This window comes from Colias philodice, chromosome 11, assembly GCF_061535455.1.
Source record: "Colias philodice isolate Cphi_HAF_F1 chromosome 11, ilColPhil1 Martin Lab GWU primary, whole genome shotgun sequence".
Lineage (NCBI taxonomy): Eukaryota > Metazoa > Arthropoda > Insecta > Lepidoptera > Pieridae > Colias > Colias philodice.
The window spans coordinates 204,982-224,857 of NC_143096.1; the positions used below are offsets into that span (position 1 = coordinate 204,982).

A 19,876-nucleotide genomic window follows, 5' to 3' on the forward strand; every position below is an offset into this window, starting at 1 on the left:
TTATTTAAAAAATTCGTTTCCATCTATTGCGATGAAATTCAATCACATATTTTTATCATGTTTATTAATTTATCCATATATTTTCAAATTCATTGATTTGATTCCAAATGTAATAATTAATTATTTTCATAATTTAATAATTAGAACTGTAGCTTACCATATAAACTCGGCTGGGCTTTCAATTGTAAAATTGTAATACATATATATCTTTCGACCTTCTTCACCAATACTGCAACTATAAGGGCTCAAGCCTCTAAAGAGTAAATTTAAACAACCGATTCAGCAACTCACAAATTTTTACAAAACAAAAGAATCCAAATTGTCACCACAGTACTTGAGCAAATGCCAATACTAACACTAGCATGGCGGATGTATCACGTTCAGCGCTGATTGATCTCTCCATAAATAGCCTCTAATTATTTGTTCTTACCGAAACATACAGAAACACAATGCTAATTTATATTAACGTTTGTGTATTGTTCTGTCATCTGATTACAAAGTTATTATATACACTATGTTTTTGTGTATCTGGGCATTGGCCATTGCCGCAAACAATATTTTGAATTAGGATCTTCAAATATCTCCAAACATTATTATCAATAATTTTAGACATATTTTACTAGCGGTGAAACGACGACCTTTGATAAGGATATAAAATATGTTACCATAATTCTACGGACAAAATATTTCATAAGGACGACGCTTTAACACGAGCATTTTATAAATATAGACATTAAATTAATATTCAATCAACTATCAAGTTCTAATTGTTTCGACTGTAGGTCTTTAACTAGGAAAATAATCGTAGATTATACGAGAATATAGAACATCTAAGATTTAGAAACGGAAACGGAAACAAAATATTATCCCATCTTGAATATCTTAGCGTCTATATTAACGCAATAAAAGTTAAAAGTAGCGAATTAATTCGCCGCCAATTCTATTAAGAAAGAAGAAAGAAGAAAGAAAAATTATTAAATTATTATGGACCAAGTTTCACTTTGTTATGTTTAACTTCTGAATTTTGGTTTACTTTGACTCGTTTTGAGACTCTGTAGATTAGGTACCTCAAGAGCTAAGACAACTACAGCCGTGACAATTCAATCCCGGAGTGAGATTTATTTGATGATTTCATTATAGTAATTAAGTTCTGGAAATGTCTCGAATTTACTTTATTTCTTGGAAACCTTTTGAGATATTTGACGACGAGTTTGTAGTTCATCTAGAATGATGGTAGTAATTAGCGATGAGAGCCAATGTTTGCTGAGTAAGTTAATAAGCAGACTTTTGGTTTTTTTGTTATAGGTACTGGTATGGTTTTGGTCTGATTTTTTTATTATTGTACCTGTTCACTCTTCTCTAGAGGACATCATGACGTGTTTCGTTCATATTTTTTATCTTTGATAAAATCTTTATAGGTGTCAAAGTTAATTAAGTTTTTAGAATGATCTATTTTACAGAATAAACATGCAACGCGCAACGTCCACTCTCAGCGTCCTCTACTTAATTTTAACTTTACGTTGTAAACTTCAAAAGTACGTATTTTTAACAAATAAATTGTAATCGTCGTCGAATTTCAAACACAAAATGTAATTTAGATAATATGGTTAACTAAGATCAGATAACTAAGCAATTAATTATAGAAAATGGTTTGGTGTTACTCCACATTAATCTTTTCTATCCCAAGCCTGTCCAAGTGAGATTTCTAAAAGCCAATTCGTTCCTGACAACCCCAGTTGGAAATGATATAATGGTACTCAGGTAGAAATCGAATTTAGATAAAATTATTTGTTTTTGAAAGCATTGTCTGTAATGTAGAGAAAATGTTCAAAGACAGGGACTGAAAATATTCCAGAGAAAAAATTTTAATCTATCAATATTAATTTATAGTATAAGTATAAAGAGTTGTTTGTTTCCACCTGTTTGCGCGACGAGTTAGCCAAGAAAATGAAAAACACGTGATAAAATCAAATATAATATAATAATTAATTATTCAATTAATCAATTATTCAAGTGCTTATATAACATTTGGTGCGTTTATGGACACGAGTTAGGAACGAATTAATTATCAGAAAATGATTTATTTCATTGATGAATTAATTTCATTATGCATTAAGAACTCTGCTGTAGAATTTATCCGTTACGTAAAACATTGTGAATTTATATTATGTGCAAGCTTGTTTATGTAAACGAAATTCCATGAAGAGAATATGATACAAGTTTTCATCAAGTTCACGTTCCTCATATTTCCATGAAATATTTCTTACTAGGCTACATAATATGAAATTTGATTCTGATGATAAAATTGTCTTGAAAAATATTTTATAGCAACATGTAGCATACGAAATATACGGAAAAAGCTTGTATTTTATAAGAGCAGGCAATTGTACTGGCGGGTCACTTGGGGGTAAGAAATACTACTCGAAACAATGAGGTGCATGTTTTTGCTTTTTGAGATAGGTTTTTATATGTGGAGTTTCATTTCTAAAACTATCCGAGCAAATGTAGATTTAGAACTGGCATATTTTTTGTTAGTCGTAGTTACATTCGAACTGGGTTGCGTACTTTTTAACCATTTTAGCAAGCATCTGGCAAATGTAAATATGACATATTTTTACTACTATAATTTTTGTAACAATGTAACTACTACGAGCGTGATACATCCGTACGTAATTATCTCCTACTGGAATATGGCAAAGCCACAGAATTCAATAAGCTGCAATATTCGTCGTATCAGATAGATTAAGTTTTATATCTTCTTGAACATGTTTCTAGAAATGAAAAGTAATTGAAATTTAATTTGTTCAGAATAGAATGGATTTAATTCTTTAGCATTTATCTATCAATACTCCCTTTGAAAGACTTTTCAATTATTGCAAATGTTCGTTCCTTGCAATGCGAGTTTCAGCGAGTTCGGCTGGACATTTAGCTCTAATAATAGTTTTTATTGTTAAGGAAGATACGTCTTTATAGTAAGTACATATTATTATGTATTGAAAGAAGGAAGATGTATTTATAATATGATTAAACAAATAAAGTTCTCGTGTTACTGTTTGTAATTAAATTCCTCTAAAATGAGTCTACCGATTCTCATGAAATGTCGAGTGCATAATGGGTAGGCCTGTGAATCGGTCAACAGTACAGTTAAATGATAAGAGTAAGGTATACCGACGGTTAGGTCAGCTAGGTCAGCTAATTAAACGACAATATGATGTTGACTAAAACCTTTAAAAAATTTACTTCAAATTAATGTCAATACAAGAAACTTTTCTTTTTACTTGATAGCTTTGGTATACTTACCGAAAAGATGTCATTTGTTACCAACAACCCGTGCCAACAACAAAATTTCATATTACAAGGTCTTAATAATTATAAGTTTGAAATTGCATTTCTATCCGTTTGCAAGTTGCAACGACTGCAGTTCTCTGATTATTAACAAATCACTTTGTTTCATAGCAATATTTTAGCAAGATTTGCGAGTGACTAATAGCGAGAGATTATTTCCTTTGGGTACTAATATTGTGAAATAGTCTGAGTAAGTTTGTTCAGGGTAATTCCAGGAACTGTTTAATTGAAAAAAAAGAATGTTTTTGTTTGTGTTTTGAAAATCGAAATCGATGTAAAAATGTTCCTTTTAATACCATATAATTTACGTGAGTCAGTTCATAATTAAGTAACCATGCAGTGAAGTCTAGAATTAATTTTATATATTCTAAGAATCACATTTGAATCATCAACTAATTGAATGTTCTAGGGTCGCAGCATAATCTAATTAATGGTGGCTGTATGAACTAACCACTCCTGTTGAAATGCAACAAGACGCACCTTTTATTTGTTTTAATTAGTTTAACACAATGCTGTTAAAATGGTATAATTATCGACCTTTGATTTATTCGATAATAATTAATCGATGGACCACAAAAAAACGATGGAATTAGCTACCCATCTATATTTGTGTTTCATTTCAACTGTTCGGTGCTTTTGCAATTTTTTCTATAATACATATTTTGTTTTTTAAAAAGTAAAAAACCGACCGAATTGAGAACTTCCTCCTTTTTTGAAGTCGGTTACAAATAAATCTATTCCTGAAAAAGTCTGTAAGTTATCGGTTACATTGTCTTGTCTATCACTGAACAAATATAGGTTATTCTTCAGAACGAGATGTTACGTAAAATAATTGGCTAGATATGTTTCAGCAGTATGATTGATATTTTTCGGGCTTGACTCCAATCTTCATGGAAGTTTAGCGCCTGAGGCCAGTCGTTAGTCAAGTTTTCGTTTTGCGTAGGATGTGAATAATTGAGGGCTTTAGATGTTTTTTTCGGAAGGAGCATTTTATTCAATCGCGATCAATACAGATACAAAATAAGCTAAATTATATTTTAGTCACGCAATTGTATGTATAACATTTTATGTTACAGTATCTTAAGGTATCCGGTATCAGCGTTCTGACCATCATTTTTCTTATTGTCATTGCGTACTAAGACCCCTGTAGAACCGCCATCCTGTTACAAATGACCCACAAAATTTCGGGTTATCTTAAGATAAAATATTATAGTATCTTCACCGTGTGTGACGCACTTAATAGTGACATTAATTATGATGGATGATATCGCAATGAATCCGCTGAGGCTTGATACTGTCACGGTATTATGTCACTTCTGTCGTATTGACTTTATGGAAGGCTATTGTAATAACTTGTGTTCCCCTGCGACAGTCAAAGCTGTGTCCATGATACCCTAGGGGGACTTTGGAAAGCTAAGTCCGTGATCCCGTATGTGACTGTGGACATGTCACTACTATAATAGTGTACATTCAGTATGCCTAAAGTCTCTTTAGACAAATTTGTTAAACAAAACTGAGGTGTACTGCAATACATTGCTTGTAAAAGTTCTTATTAATACGAAAGTAGTGGAAGTCCCATAGTATGTTTGTCGAATATTGTCCGCTTAGTTATATACAACGTGGTTAGGTTACGTCTTGTAGTCGTACGATCCTAGAGAATATAATATAGAACCTTTCTTCTAATGCAATCATTTTAAAAATCGCTTCGATTGAATTGAATCTTCGCAGAGTTTGAATTTTCGAAATATGATATCCTAAAAGCACTCTCACAAATGTTTATAAAATACTCGAGAATTATAAATGTATTGTTAATTTCTCAACCATTAATTTTATTAAAAACTTTATTGCTTTTTATTAAACCCTTATTCTTAACACATAATATATTAAAAAATTTAAAACATAAAAAATAATATGAAGAGGAAAAGTGGCGCATTCAGTTTGCAACTAATTTCATACATAATTAAAAGTTAAAACAAACTTTCAGATTTCTTAAATGCTGGTATAATCTTCAGTTTTTAAGATAGTTAAGTTTCGAGCTGGATCTGGCTGTAAGCCAATGTTAGTATAATACTCAAGTGGTTTGCTGCTTCGCACACTCGACTGTATAAAGTACCATATTTTTTAAGAAAGTGTAGATTTAAATAATATGCTTAGTTATCTACTTTAATTAATCGTTTTATAATTATATTCCTCCTGAATTAAAATTTAATTTGGGTACTTGAAGCTTTGAAGTTTTGAACGGTTCTTGACTGAAAAACTAATAACACATTCGATATAATTATGAAAGACTAGCTGAAGTATGCGGATTCACTCACATAACATGCTACAACGTACACTACGTGCTAATCCTTCATCTAATCTATCTTTGTAAACTTTATAGATTCAACCTTTTGTTTAAGAAAGAAGAAACATCCCATCCATTCTCACAAACTTTCAAGTTTATAACAAAGGAACTAGGATTATTACGTATTGTTTGGTACAACTAACCTTTGTAGTTTCTTCCCATTACTATCTGTAGTAGTTTTTCACCGCAAATGCAAGTAATATTCAATTGAACCAATATAAAGGCCGATTTATTTGCGATTATCGTCTATAACTGAATACAGATTAAGCCGTGCTGATAACTCTCAGCAATTATACACTCGAATAATCAGATAAAGCGGATTATAGGACTCCAAGTATATTAATGCTCAATTTTGTAGATACACCTTGTTATTTATAGTAGTGTTTCTATAGTAATGCAAAAATATAATGCAAATTAAGCAATAATTTGGAATAAGTTGGCGGTGTTTCTACTACCAATGAAGTAGAAGTAGGTGAAATAGGCTCAGAAATAAACATATATTTTAATGAAAATTTCACAACGGCAAGAATCAACGCATAAGTAGCAATATAACTGAATATGGAACTATGAAATGAGGTCTGTAGTAAAGCTTAGTTGTAAACTATCTAATAAACATGCTAGACAGAGGTGAGGATAATAATATGTTAAGTTGAAGGAGTATTATGTGAGTTATGTTACGGATCAGATCAATGACCTGTAACGTCTAGAAATCAACTATTTGATTGAATACCTCTTACCAAATAGCCCGAAATGGGCATAAAATAGTAGTCCGGATTGAAATAACATTGCAAGAGATGAGAGGTACCGCTAGTGTTGATAGAATATATTTATTTTAGTTTAGCCGAACGAAGAACCTGCTTTTGCAGTTTCTATCTTGCTCGGGGCTTTAATAAATTTTGCTTGGAATGTATCGTCATGTTCTATCGAAACATTTTAGTTTAAATTCATCTTATGTTCGGAATTGCTAACGCTCCGGAGAAGACTCGATCAGAATTCAATATACTATAAAGAAAACATATTTTAAAAACAACTCCAGATATAAAGTGTTTATATCTAGAGCAGGTGTTCAATTCAATGATAAATCACGGAAAAAGTAACAATTTTATGTAAACAATATTATTATTAGCAATAGTATATGTTGGCCACATTCGATATGACCGATTGTCAAAAGCAGTTATTTTAGAAAAAAAAAATTACTGTTACATAAATATTTTCCAGGAATACAATTATAATATTGCAATATTGTTTGTTGCAGCGTCACAAACATCTTTCTGGTGAACTTGTCAGCCGCGGACCTGTTGGTGACGGGCATCTGCATGCCGATACAGCTGAGCAAGGCCATCACACTGGTGTGGTACTATGGGGAGACGGTGTGCAAGATCGTTAATTATATACAGGGTAAGACTAATTTAATGTAATTTATCTAAATAAATACAGCAGTAACACAGCTACATATCATTTTAAAGGCTAGTTAATAAGCCGGTCTACACAGAGTGAGCAGCCTCGCGAAGCATAATCCGCGCGGAAAGCGGGTGCACACGTGATTTCCTCGGCCAGGATATAATAATATTATCGTGCGGCCTCGCTGGGAAAATTCTTCGCGAGGCTGCTCGCTCTCTGTGGACTCACTATTTTTTGTTAAGCTTTCAGTTAAATCAATAAATGTAAAATATTATTAGTGACTCTTTAAGAACATTGAGAAACCCGCTCTTATAATTATAATATTAATTTTGGCTATAATATCGTTGTAACGTTGTACTCGGGAAAAACTACAACTCAATGAATGGATGGGTTTAATATGATAACATCAAGAGAATAATAATATTTTTTAATGAGACAGTAAATAAAGGACATTACACATTCTATTTGATAGTTAGATATAATAATTAGCTAAGTTGTGTACTACACTTCTACATTTTCTTCGCACCATTTTCAGTAGTTTGTTATTTAACCCAGACTACAAGTTTCCTCCATTATAAACTCCAACATAATTATGTCATAGTATTTCGTTGTTTTACGAGCACCAACTACCTACTAAGTGTAAAATTGTGTAGTTGTTGCGGCAATAAGGATCGTTTTTGCATAAACTGTGTTTTTGTGTTGAAATGAAACGTCTTTCCTCTATTGAATCTGTTTTATTACTGATTGAAGCACACAATGTAATAAGTGACATCTTAGTCGTGAACGTAATTAATAAAAAACCGAACATACCGCCCACCAAAGGACTACACTAGTCCTTTCAAATAACAATGAAATTACCTAGTCTCCTTAACTTACAAATAAAGCGGCATGCTGTATGAATTAACAAGATATAACACCTTAAAAATCAATATATACCTTAAATGTGAATGTTATATACTTATTACATTGAACATTTGTTTACAATACTATAACTTTTACTTTAATTTTTAATAATTTATGAAATACACATACGTTGCAGGCTTTGTTATTTATATTTTACTTTACACACAATTTTATACATTTTTATGACAGTTTTATATTAAATATTGGTGTACCTATACACATAACAACAATACAGATAGGTTTTACATTTTACACTTTATAATTAATCAAATACACATACATATACCATAGCAAAAGAACAATTACATGCGAAATGAATTGACTCGCGTATTTTAAATGATTAATTGATATCTGTATTGATAGGAAGATAACATAATTTAGATACACTTCTTTTAATTATACTATCACCGCTTTTTACACTATAAACCCTAGTGAAACCGTCTGGCCCCGGGTGTTTGGCAGTGATACGCCCTAATGCCCATTTGCCAGGTGGCAAATTAGGTTGTTTAATCAAAATAACATCACCTACTTTAAATTCATCATTCTTCTTCAACCATTTTGTTCGCTGTTGCAAACTGGTCAAATATTCAGTTTGCCAACGGCACCAAAAATCATTTAACATTTTTTGACAATATTGCCAACGAGATAAATGTGTTAATTTAAGAGATTCTAAATTTGGTTGCGGTACAGTGATAAGTGCTTCCCCGATTAAAAAATGTCCAGGAGTAAGTGGATTCAAATTATCATCAGTTGAGTTCAGAGGACACAAAGGTCGTGAATTAAGACAGGCTTCGATGTCACACAATACTGTAGACATCTCCTCGAACGTTAAATTGTTGTTAACAATGCGCTTCAGATGAAATTTAATAGACTTAACGCCGTCCTCCCAGAGTCCTCCGAAATTCGGTGAGTATGCTGGAATGAAGTGCCATTGCGTACCATCGTTAACTAAAGTGTCAGCAACATCATTGGGCAGTTGTAGTTTCGCTTCTTCCCAGGCTTCCCTTAATTCCTTATCAGCACCAATGAAGTTACGACCTTGGTCACTCCATAAATTTGCACACCTTCCTCTTCGAGCACAAAATCTTTTAAATGCACCTATAAATGCTTGTGATGTTAAATCACCAACCAATTCCAAATGGATTGCCTTAGTAACCATGCATATAAAGATGGAGATATAGGCCTTTGTGGTCTTCGCGCCTCTTCCTCTGTTCATTAAGATCTGAATTGGACCGCAAAAGTCTACGCCAGAACTAAGAAATGCTCATGCAGGTTTTATTCGAACACTAGGCAAGTTCCCCATGATTTGAGTCCTTGCCTTAGCGTTTTCTTTAGCACATATAAGACAACCATGAATGTGTTTTTTTATTAAACCCTTTGCTCTAACAATCCAATATTTTCTTTTAAGGTAACGTACATCATTAATTGTACACCTCCATGCAGTGTCTTCATATGAGCTTCAGCAACAATAAGAGGAATAAGAGAATTCTGCTTTCCGATAATTATGGGATGTTTAACGTCTTCTCTTATGTCTGCATTTCCTAACCTTCCGCCCACCTTGATAATTCCATCTTCATCCAAATAGGGATTTAGTGTCTTAATCTTGCTGATTTTCTTCACCTGTTGTCCTTTTTCTAATGAATCCATTTCTTCTTCGAATTCTTCCCTTTGTACTATTTTTATACAAGTATTCAATGCCTCATCTATGTCTTCAGTTGTTATTTTCATGTCTTCTTTATTCTTTTTAAACCTTAAAAATTTCTTACAATAAGCTATTGTTCTCAATAATTCTTTTAATGTATCAAATTCTTCAAATTTCAATGAAATTTTATCTTGTATAGTATTTGCTAGTGTGACTGTATTAATAGGTATCTTCTTTTCTTCTAAATTACTTTGTATAAATTCTGGTCTCTCTAGTTGTAGTTCATCGTTTCTTAACCACGTGGGACCTTTCCACCAAATGTCACAGTTTATAAGATTTATAGCAAGCATTCCTCGCGAAGCTATATCTGCTGGGTTATCGTGAGATTGGACATGATACCATTGTTCCTTATTAACTGTAGAAACTATCTCAACTACTCTATTTGCGACGAAAGCTTTCCATCTTGAAGGTTCATCAAATAGCCAAGCAATAACAATTGATGAATCTGTCCAAGCAAAAACCTTGGATGTTGGTATACGCAGTGATTGTGATACTTGCTTCAAAAGTTGAGAAAGTAATAAAGCTCCACAGAGTTCAAGTCTAGGTAATGATATCGTCTTAAGTGGTGCAACCCTTGTTCTTGCAGCAATTAGACTTGTACTATAAGTTCCATCATCATTTCTAACACGACAGTAAACAACTGCAGCATAAGCTAATGTCGAAGCGTCTGAAAACCCATGAATTTCAATTGTATCAAAATTTGTATTTACTGTTCCAAGCCATCTATCTATAGTAATATCCTTTATGTTTTGGAGATCATTTATTTATTTATTTATTTATTTATTTATTAAGGCTCATTAGCAGCTGTACATCGATGAAAATACATAAAAAATACACAAAAAATAAAGAACATGATGGACAACCAATAAAAAATGAGCACTGCATGCACTATAAAAAATACGTTACAACACATTCAATACATTCCAAAATTATTAGTTAATAAATTATAAACAAGTACATACTTAAAAATTAATTCAATTCTAATTATCCACAATCTTAATTCATAAAAAATAATAATCAACTTAGATAATAATTATAATTTAAAATAAGTAAAAAGCGAAACGTTACTTTAAAATACATCATAAAACAGTCAAGTAAATTCATTTAAAACACAGAATTAATTCATTTTTTTAAACTTAGATAAACTTAAAATTATGCGGTAGTATTAATTAAACACTGACATGGTTGATCGTAAGTAAGGTTTTTTTAAATTTCCCAAAATTGTCAAAATGTATATCCAGTGTGTGATTTATTATTATTCGATTGTAATTTCTACATATTCGCGGTAAGGGAGAGAAGGAACCCAACTTGGTCCTCATGACGGGCACCGATAACAGAGGGATCGGTTTCCGTGGGAATTTACTAGGCGTTCGGAAGCCAATCAAGGAAAGCAGTTGAGGGCAGTCAATATTATTTCTAAGTAATTTGTATAAAAATAAAATATCAAAATTATCGCGCCTTCTCTCTAAAGATACCAATTTAAAATAATCCAGACGCTTCGAGTACGAAATTAGACTTTTACTTAATTTTTGACTATAGGCAAGGTGCCATATAAACCTTTTTTGAACCCGTTCTAATCTAAGTGAATGTGTAGCAAAGTGAGGGCGCCACACTACTGAGCAGTATTCTAAGACATTACGTACAAAGGTATTATAAAGAATAATTTTAGTCTTAGGACATTTGAATAGTCTTGCGTTTCTGATTACGAACCCAAGCATTTGGTTGGCCTTTTTTACAACATTTTCAATGTGGGCTAGGAAAGTAAATTTTTGATCAAAAGTAACGCCCAAATCTTTGATACTTTCAACTCTGACTAATTCTTGATTGTTGGCGTAATACTTTGAGTTAATGCCAACATGTTTACGTGAAAAAGTTATATCATTGCGAATATTCTTCCACTCTTCTTTTATAAAAATATTAAGATCCTCATCCCAGTTTGCTTTTTCAAGCCATAACTTCTGCATTAAAATTTTAGCTAAAACAATGCAAGGTGCAATCCATCCCAATGGGTCAAATAATTTTTGTATATCAGAAAGAATATTGCGTTTAGTTATAATAACGTTATGGTCATCTATCGATTCTAAACTAAAATTATATTCGAATCGATCCGTTCCCAAATTCCATTGAACACCCAATGCCTTGACAATACCATCCAATTTAATATCTAAATGCGCCTTTGTAGATCTATCATTTGCTTCTAAAGATTGTAAAAATTCTGCACTATTAGACGACCACTTTTTAAGATCAAAACCTCCTCTTCGCAATAGTTCCGTCAAATCTTTTCTTAGTTGAATACATTTTTCTAAATTATCACCACCAGACATGCAATCGTCTACGTAAAAATCTTCATTTAATATTCTAGCAGCTTCAGGAAAATGATGACCTTCATCAGCAGCAAGTTGTTTAAGTGTTCTTACAGCTAGGTATGGAGCGGATGCTGTGCCGAAAGTGACGGTAAGTAATCTCATATCTTGTATATTTTCAGTTGGATCATTTCGCCAGACTATTCTTTGGTAGTCCACGTCATTCCTATTCATCCATATCATTCTGTACATTTTCTGAATATCCGATACGAAACAGATTTTATGAGTTCTCCACCTCATAATAATGTTTCTAAGATCTTCTTGCAATACTGGACCAGGTAAGAGTTCATCATTTAATGATATGTTGTTAGTACCTTTACAGGAAGCGTCGAACACAACTCGAGTCTTCGTGGTCTCCTTATCTTGGCGTACAACGGCGTGGTGGGGTAAGTAAACTGCCTTTTTATTTATTTCCTTTTCAGGTACTTCTTCAATATGTTGTAATTCTTTGTATTCTTCTATAACTTTCAGGTATTCATTTTTCAGATCTGGATCTCTTTTAAATCTTCTTTCTAATTGCAACAATCTTCTTACAGCTACTTCTCTCGTGTTTCCTTCAGGTGAAAGCAGCTTTTCAGTTTTAAAAGGTAATGTAACTATATATTTTCCATTACTATCTCTCTCATGTGTCCTTTCATATATATTTTCACATAGTTGTTCTTCTTTAGTTAACTTTCTATTTGTATCAATATCTATCTCCCATATAGTTTTAAGTAAGTCATTAATATTTGAATCACTAGTTAAATTTGTAACCATTAAAGACTTATGTATAGTGTTAACTTTCATATTAATTCCACCCATAATGATCCAGCCCAGGTTGGTATTTTGAGCATATATAGTACCTGAGGGACCCTTGATTAAACCTTCTTGTAGAATTTTTGTGTATTCATTTACACCTAATAAAAGATCCATACAACCTGACTCATAAAAGTTTGGATCTGCTAAATTTAAATTGTTAAAGTGTACAAGCTCATGTTTAATACTATTTCTCGAAGGTAAGTTTATTTTTAAATACTTTGACATCACGTAGGCATGTACTGGTAACTCAAACTTAGGTTCCCACCGAGACAAAATATTTACTTTGACTTCATTCTTTACATGTACCTTCAAAGACTCCATGCCAGTAACTACCATATTAACCGGCTTGAGCTGTAACTTTAAGACTTGTGCAACTCGTTGAGTAACAAAACATGCCTGTGACCCTGAATCTATTAGTGCCTTAAGAGTAGTAGTGTGTCCATTTTCACCTTTAATGACTACTACCGCAGTTGCCAAGAGACTTACCTTATGTTCACCATCTCCTTGACTATGTAAAGACGTCATTGTAGTATGCACCTTCTTCTCATCTACATCGGTCCGCATTGATGTCGACGGTTGTGTAGTAATCTCGGATACCGACGAATCTGTACCTATATTTGATCGGTGTAGAAGAGAATGATGACGCTTTTTACATATGTGACACGACAAAGGTATACGACATTTAAATGCCGAATGACCTGGGGCCAAACAGTTAAAACACAATTTCTTACTTTTTACATATTCAACACGTTCATTACAATTCAGTTTAGCAAAAGATTTACATTTACACAGATTATGATTCTCATTACACATTATACAATTACATTTCACAGAATTCACGGACGTACCTACATGAAAAACGCGTTCTTTAGTGGACCTTACAGGCGGTGTAATTAATTCTAATGTACGAAATTTAGACTCCAAATACTGTTTTAAATCTAACCACTTCGGTAACTCTTCAATTTTTGTGTACGCAAATTCCTCCCACGCTTTATGAGACTCTGGGTCTAACTTCTGCACTACAAGAAATATTATAATCGGATCCCAAGAGTCGATGGATACATTTAAATTTTCAAGACTATTTAAAACTTCATTAGTAGTATCTAATAATGATTTTAACTGTGAAGCAGTTTGCGACATACATTTTTTCTGAGAAAAAAGTCTTTTTAATAAAGAGTTGACAATTAAACGTTTATTTCCGTACCTTAATTTTAATGTTTCCCAAGCCTGTGTATAATTAGCATCGGTAATTCTAATATTACGTAATAAACTTTCTGCCTCGCCTGATACACTGGACTTAAGATAATGTAGTTTTTGTACCTCGGACAGCGTACTGTTGTTGTGCACTAAACTTAGGTATAAATCATTGAATGTCGGCCATTCCTCATAGCTCCCGGCGAACGTAGGTAACTCAATCCGCGGCAACCTCACTCGATCGTTGATGTGTACCACGGTGCTGTCCTGGCTGGACTCCAGGGCTGATGCAGTGGATTCCATGTTCAATAATTTATCCTTCAAATCAGCGAGTATGCATAAATAAAGGTCCTCGTGAATGTAAAATTCTTCGTTGACGAAGTATGGTAAAAGCGCCTTTTGTTCCCGCGGCGTTATCTTAACTAAATCTAAGTGTGCGCTTTGAAAGGTTTGCCAATAATCCTCCAAATGTTTAATTCTCGATTGTATATATCCTTTGGATAGTCTTTGTTTAGGACACTTAGATATGTTAATTTGCGTTTTTTTGATGAGTTCTGCCGTACTTTCCAAAACACGTATGATTTGTTCCGTATTATTATTCGCCATCATAAATATTATCTTTCAATAACAACTTCGTAACAAATAACGCTGTATAATGAGCGTCTTATCGCGATCAATTGCACGGGTGCTTCTTTTGTTCTTCGATTGTAGCTCAGATAATCCGGTACGAATGCGACCATATGTTGCGGCAATAAGGATCGTTTTTGCATAAACTGTGTTTTTGTGTTGAAATGAAACGTCTTTCCTCTATTGAATCTGTTTTATTACTGATTGAAGCACACAATGTAATAAGTGACGTCTTAGTCGTGAACGTAATTAATAAAAAACCGAACAGTAGTATTTATATTTTGTATCTACTATTTAACTAAAATGTTAATTGTTGCAAAAAAGGATGTATTTTTTATTAGTGTATTCTTCTTATGACAAACTATCTGGAAAACAATTTTTATATAAATCATAAAAAAGGTATTTATGTAAACAGTATTTTATTGTGTTTGATACTTTGCAGCGAGCGTGGTCACGTGGAGACTGGTCCGTGGATCTAAAACTAATCTAGTTTTCTGTCCATTTATTGTTTGTTAACTTTATAATAATAATTACAAAATGTATAACAATACAGTTCCTACTATAGAGCTTTAAGTTTTATTATAATTTCATCATGAAAACACAAGGTCTATGCGTAGGATTTTTTATTAAATCAACCAGAAGGTTGTGTTTATTCAATTAGTAGGTACCAATGTTTTATTTGTGAACTCGATGGAAAACACGCGTAGGAAAACCAAATAAAGCATAGGTATTTCATTAAAATCCGTTCAGCTATCCTATAATAAATTTTAAACTGTGTAAAGAGCACGACTTGTAAAAAGATTTTTCTTTGAATCATGCGAGTGAAATTTTTATATTTGAACAGAAAATATATAATATGTGTATTTATATACTTATTTTATAACGCTTAAGAGTTTGTTTAGTTGAACGCACTTATCTCATAAACTACTAGTCAAAATTAAAAAAAATATATTTTTATGAGAAGTATTTATAGTGCGGCCTTCTTCGATAAATACATCACGCTACGTACAATAGGAGAAGAGCAGCAATAAAATAGAGCAAATAAATATTTCTTTTAAGACCAAAGTTGCGTGTTTCATCTCAAATTTAAAGAGGCTCATAATCCTGTAGGATACATTTTATATATTCGTTAACAGGTGTGGCGGTAGCAGCGAGCGTGTTCACACTCACAGCCATGTCGGTGGACCGCTGGCTGTCGATCGCGCCGGAGCCGCGCCTGCGCCCGCCCGGCAGGAAGCAGGCGCTGCTGCTGCTCAGCCTGCTGTGGGTGCTGGCGCTGTTCATCTTCATACCGCTGCTGTTGGTGGCCTCCGTGCGGAGGGAGGCCGTGCCTGTTATATCGCAGACTTATTTGAACCTTTCGGTGAGGTTTTTGGTAGTGTTGGTAGGATTAGCTTTTTTAAGTTGATTATGGAATATGGATGTTAACTGCTGCTTGACTGATATATTTTCAACAGAGAAAGGAATTGTTTTTAAATTTTCATGAAGAATTGTTCTAATATTCGCAAAAAAATAATGTGAAATTAAAAGTTTGGCATGCTAAGTTGTAATAATTTGACGATTTGCAACATGTTTAGATTTTGTTAATTTTGTTGTTATGGTAATTAATATAATTAATTCTCTTCAAAATAGAACGTACATATGTCTCAAACAGTATATTATTTCAGATAGAAACGAAGGATGTATATTTCTGTACAGAGGAGTGGCCGAGCCCCGAGTCCCGGAAGCAGTTCGGTACATTTAGTTTTACTTTAGTCTACGCTATTCCAGGTGAGATTTATTCCTTTTGTAGTATTGAATGTTATTTTATTTTAATACCTAAGTTCAAATAACCTTAAGGATTTACTTAAAAACATTCCTGAGTAGCGTGGTTCATGAAAAGAAAATTCGCCGAAGCAGAAATTAAGTTTTACCTAGTTACTTTGCACGTTGTTATCGTTTCTAAATAGTGTATAGACCCTATTTAGAAATAAAAACTAATTTGTGTAAATATGCACTTTAATATTACCTACTTATAGAAGTAGGTAATATTAAAGTTCATAATTACACAAATTAGTTTCATACACAGAAGAACTAATAAATTATTGATATAATATTTTATAACGTAGAGTAACGTAAGAGGTAAAGCAGTCTATGTTTCTAATCCCTTTTGTCCTTTGTTAAAATAGTACGTCAGTGTCAGAAAATGTATGAAGATGTAAATTGTTGACAAGAAATTTAGGCAATATGGATTTATGCTCCAATGGATAATATTGGAAATATCTTTGAATAACAACTACATGGTGTAAATAATTCTGTGCTCTTGTATTAAAAGTGGAGCAGTTTATATATGTTTAAATTAAGTGACTATTTCGTGTTAGTTTATGTAACGTTGATGATTCTTTATTAAATTAGATTCTCTTAAATAAATAAATATAAATTTTCCGCACAAATTATTAATAATGGAAGCCTCAAACAAGTTACATCTTTGCTTATTTGTTCGACTTGTCAATCAAAATCGATATAGAAAAAGCTGTTTATACTAATCGGCTTTCGTACTTTCATTTGTAATACCAAAAACACGCTCTAAAGAAAACGTTATATTTCATAGTATTGTATAAATTAACTAGCAATGCCCTGCGGTTTCACCCGCATAGATAGCGATATCGTGACAGTGAAAAGTCTAAGGTCGGACTATAGGTTTAATTTTTAATCACATGAAAATTTTAGTTTACCTAGTTTTCTTATTTTTTGATGAATTCCTTTCAGATTATTAGATACACAGCGTCATTTAATCAATAATCAATGCAGATTTTAATTTATATTCATAACACCATTTATGTAAAATGTTATATTAGTAAATTTAAAAATACTCTACAGGTTTTGAAAAATTATTGACATCAAGTAGTTTGGTTTCTTTAGTCGGTCCAGATGATTTGAACCTGATCAGTATAAATTGTTAAAAAACAGAGATTCAATATTTTTGATAAAAATTCTTGTACCTATAAGTAACATTTGAAAAAGTTTTATTTGTAGAACTTCAGTGTCTCAGTACTTCCCTATATACAACATTTGTCGTAGTTTTGTTTTGTGGCAGCAAAATTACTTGATGTTCTGGAGTTCCGACTCGAGATAGGCCAACATACAATTGTCCATGAGTAAAACATTCTTTACGCAAGTCAATCCCTACTAAATTGAATGTTTGGCCCTGAGACTTATTAATGGTCAAGGCAAAGGAAGTTTTTACCGGAAATTGTATTCTTTTAAAAGGTATAGGTATATCCGTGGGTATCATTGGTATCCTTGGAATATAAGCTATCTCACCAGTTGCAGGCCCAGTTATAATAGTCGCTACAATTAAGTTGTCTTTCAGTTCTTTTATGAGTAGTCTCGTCCCGTTACACATGTTTGGTGGGCTTAAATTTCTCAAAAGCATGATTGGCGTCCCAACTTTTAATGATAAATTGTGAGGCGGTAGTCCTGAAGGATTAAGTGAATTTAAAAATTCCTGTGGGTAATGAACGGCATCCTCTGTATTAGAAACTGTATCTATCGATTTGTAATGTTTAACCTGGCCGGGAACTTTTTGTGTGATGATGTTATTTATTTCATCGACCGTCTCATTCCGAGGAGACACTATTGCTCTAGAACACAGCCAATGAAAGTCTTTTTCAAGTAAATTTTCAATGTCAGGGTAAACAGCATCTATCAAATTTTCTAAACTATAAACTATTTTGCCCAGAGACTCATCTAAAAGAACTTCAAAAGTGTTTAAATTCGGAGACGGGAAAATGCCTTCACCAAGTTTTAACAATTTTTGTGGAAAATTGCTTTGAGTGTTTCCACGGAGGTGAGCTCTCATGTTAGTCCGCAAATTCAAATGTTGAATCGATGCCCAAAGTGGAGACGATTTCAAGCAAGCTTTGATAATATCTGCCCGCGTGCCTCTGTTAATTACTGGAAGGGTCTGTCTGAAGTCTCCGGCAAACACAAAAGTAATACCACCCATAACAGCAGCAGAGTTTCTTAGGTCTTTTAAAGATCGGTCCACAGCCTCCACATGAGCTCTGTGGCTCATAGTGCATTCGTCCCAAATTATTAATGACGCATCTTGTAATAGTTTGCCAAGAGGTCCATTCTTGCGGATAGAACATGTTGATTGTTGTTCCAAAGAGACGGACAGTGGGAGTTTAAATGTGGAATGTGCAGTCTTACCTTCACACAAAAGAGTGGCAGCAATCCCTGACGAAGCTACTGCTATTGCTATTTTGCCTGACTGTCTTATCTTAGCAAGAATCAAATTAGCAAGAAATGTTTTGCCTGTACCTCCTGGAGCGTCTAAAAAAAATAAATTCCCCCGATTGTTGTCTACGCTGTCTATTATTGTGTCAAAAGCATGTTTTTGATCAGGAACTAATTTTAAGACATTGTCATTGATAAATGCTGTTAATTCATTTGTATTATAACGTGTTAACGTAATGTCTGTATTATGGTGGGAACGAACTGAGGGAGGTAATCCAACATCACTCAAACTTTTATCATTTAATTGCAACAGTTTGTTTTCTATTTCTATTAAACCTTTATTATAAATATCTTCACTGAAAGGTAAAGTAAAATCTTGGTTTTCCTGCCTGACTCTATGTCTAATATCTTCGCATAAATGATTTTTAAAACTATCCCACAACTGCAATGGTTCCGATGGGTGACAAAACAAAAGAATGATTACAAACAGCTCTCTCAGATTTTTAGGACTATCAGAAAACGAAGCTTCCCTTAGGGCATAGTTCCAGTGGTCATCATTTTCAAGTAAACCTAAATCGCGGCAAACTGCTTGAAACGTCTCCTTGACAACACCATTTATAGTTTTGAGATATTCGAAGGAGGTCGGACCGCGTACGTGATGTAGCAGAATTCGGAGATAAAAACATTCTGATTGAGAGGGATGTACCCCGTAAACTCTACCTAAAGCGGCATCTTTTTTTATCCCCGGATGGCCAACTACATCTTCACCACGCCTCCTTCTTGTAAATTTATTATTAGCCCAAGTATAGTATTGAGGGACTTCGTGGTAAAGTAGGGTTTTAGCGAATTCATCTTCAAGACACAGATCAAAAAACGCCAGCAAAGTCGTTTTACGTGGGTTTTGAGCTACTTGTTGAGCTGTCCCTGGTGTAAAGTAGACCCTCTGACCATTCTCTAGATGAACAACTAAATGCACGA

The 19,876-nt window shown here is 33.3% G+C and overlaps 1 protein-coding gene across 1 annotated transcript in view; it reads left to right on the forward strand.

Annotated features, from left to right (window-relative positions):
- The window catches only part of LOC149484319 (neuropeptide FF receptor 2-like), a 58,783-nt gene that overhangs the window by 20,906 nt on the left and 18,001 nt on the right, over nt 1–19,876 (forward strand). The window contains exons 2-4 of the mRNA XM_089700453.1: nt 6,945–7,087; nt 15,814–16,061; nt 16,357–16,447. Of these exons, the coding sequence (XP_089556579.1) occupies nt 6,945–7,087; nt 15,814–16,061; nt 16,357–16,447 (482 nt within the window). The remainder of the gene's footprint in view (nt 1–6,944; nt 7,088–15,813; nt 16,062–16,356; nt 16,448–19,876) is intronic.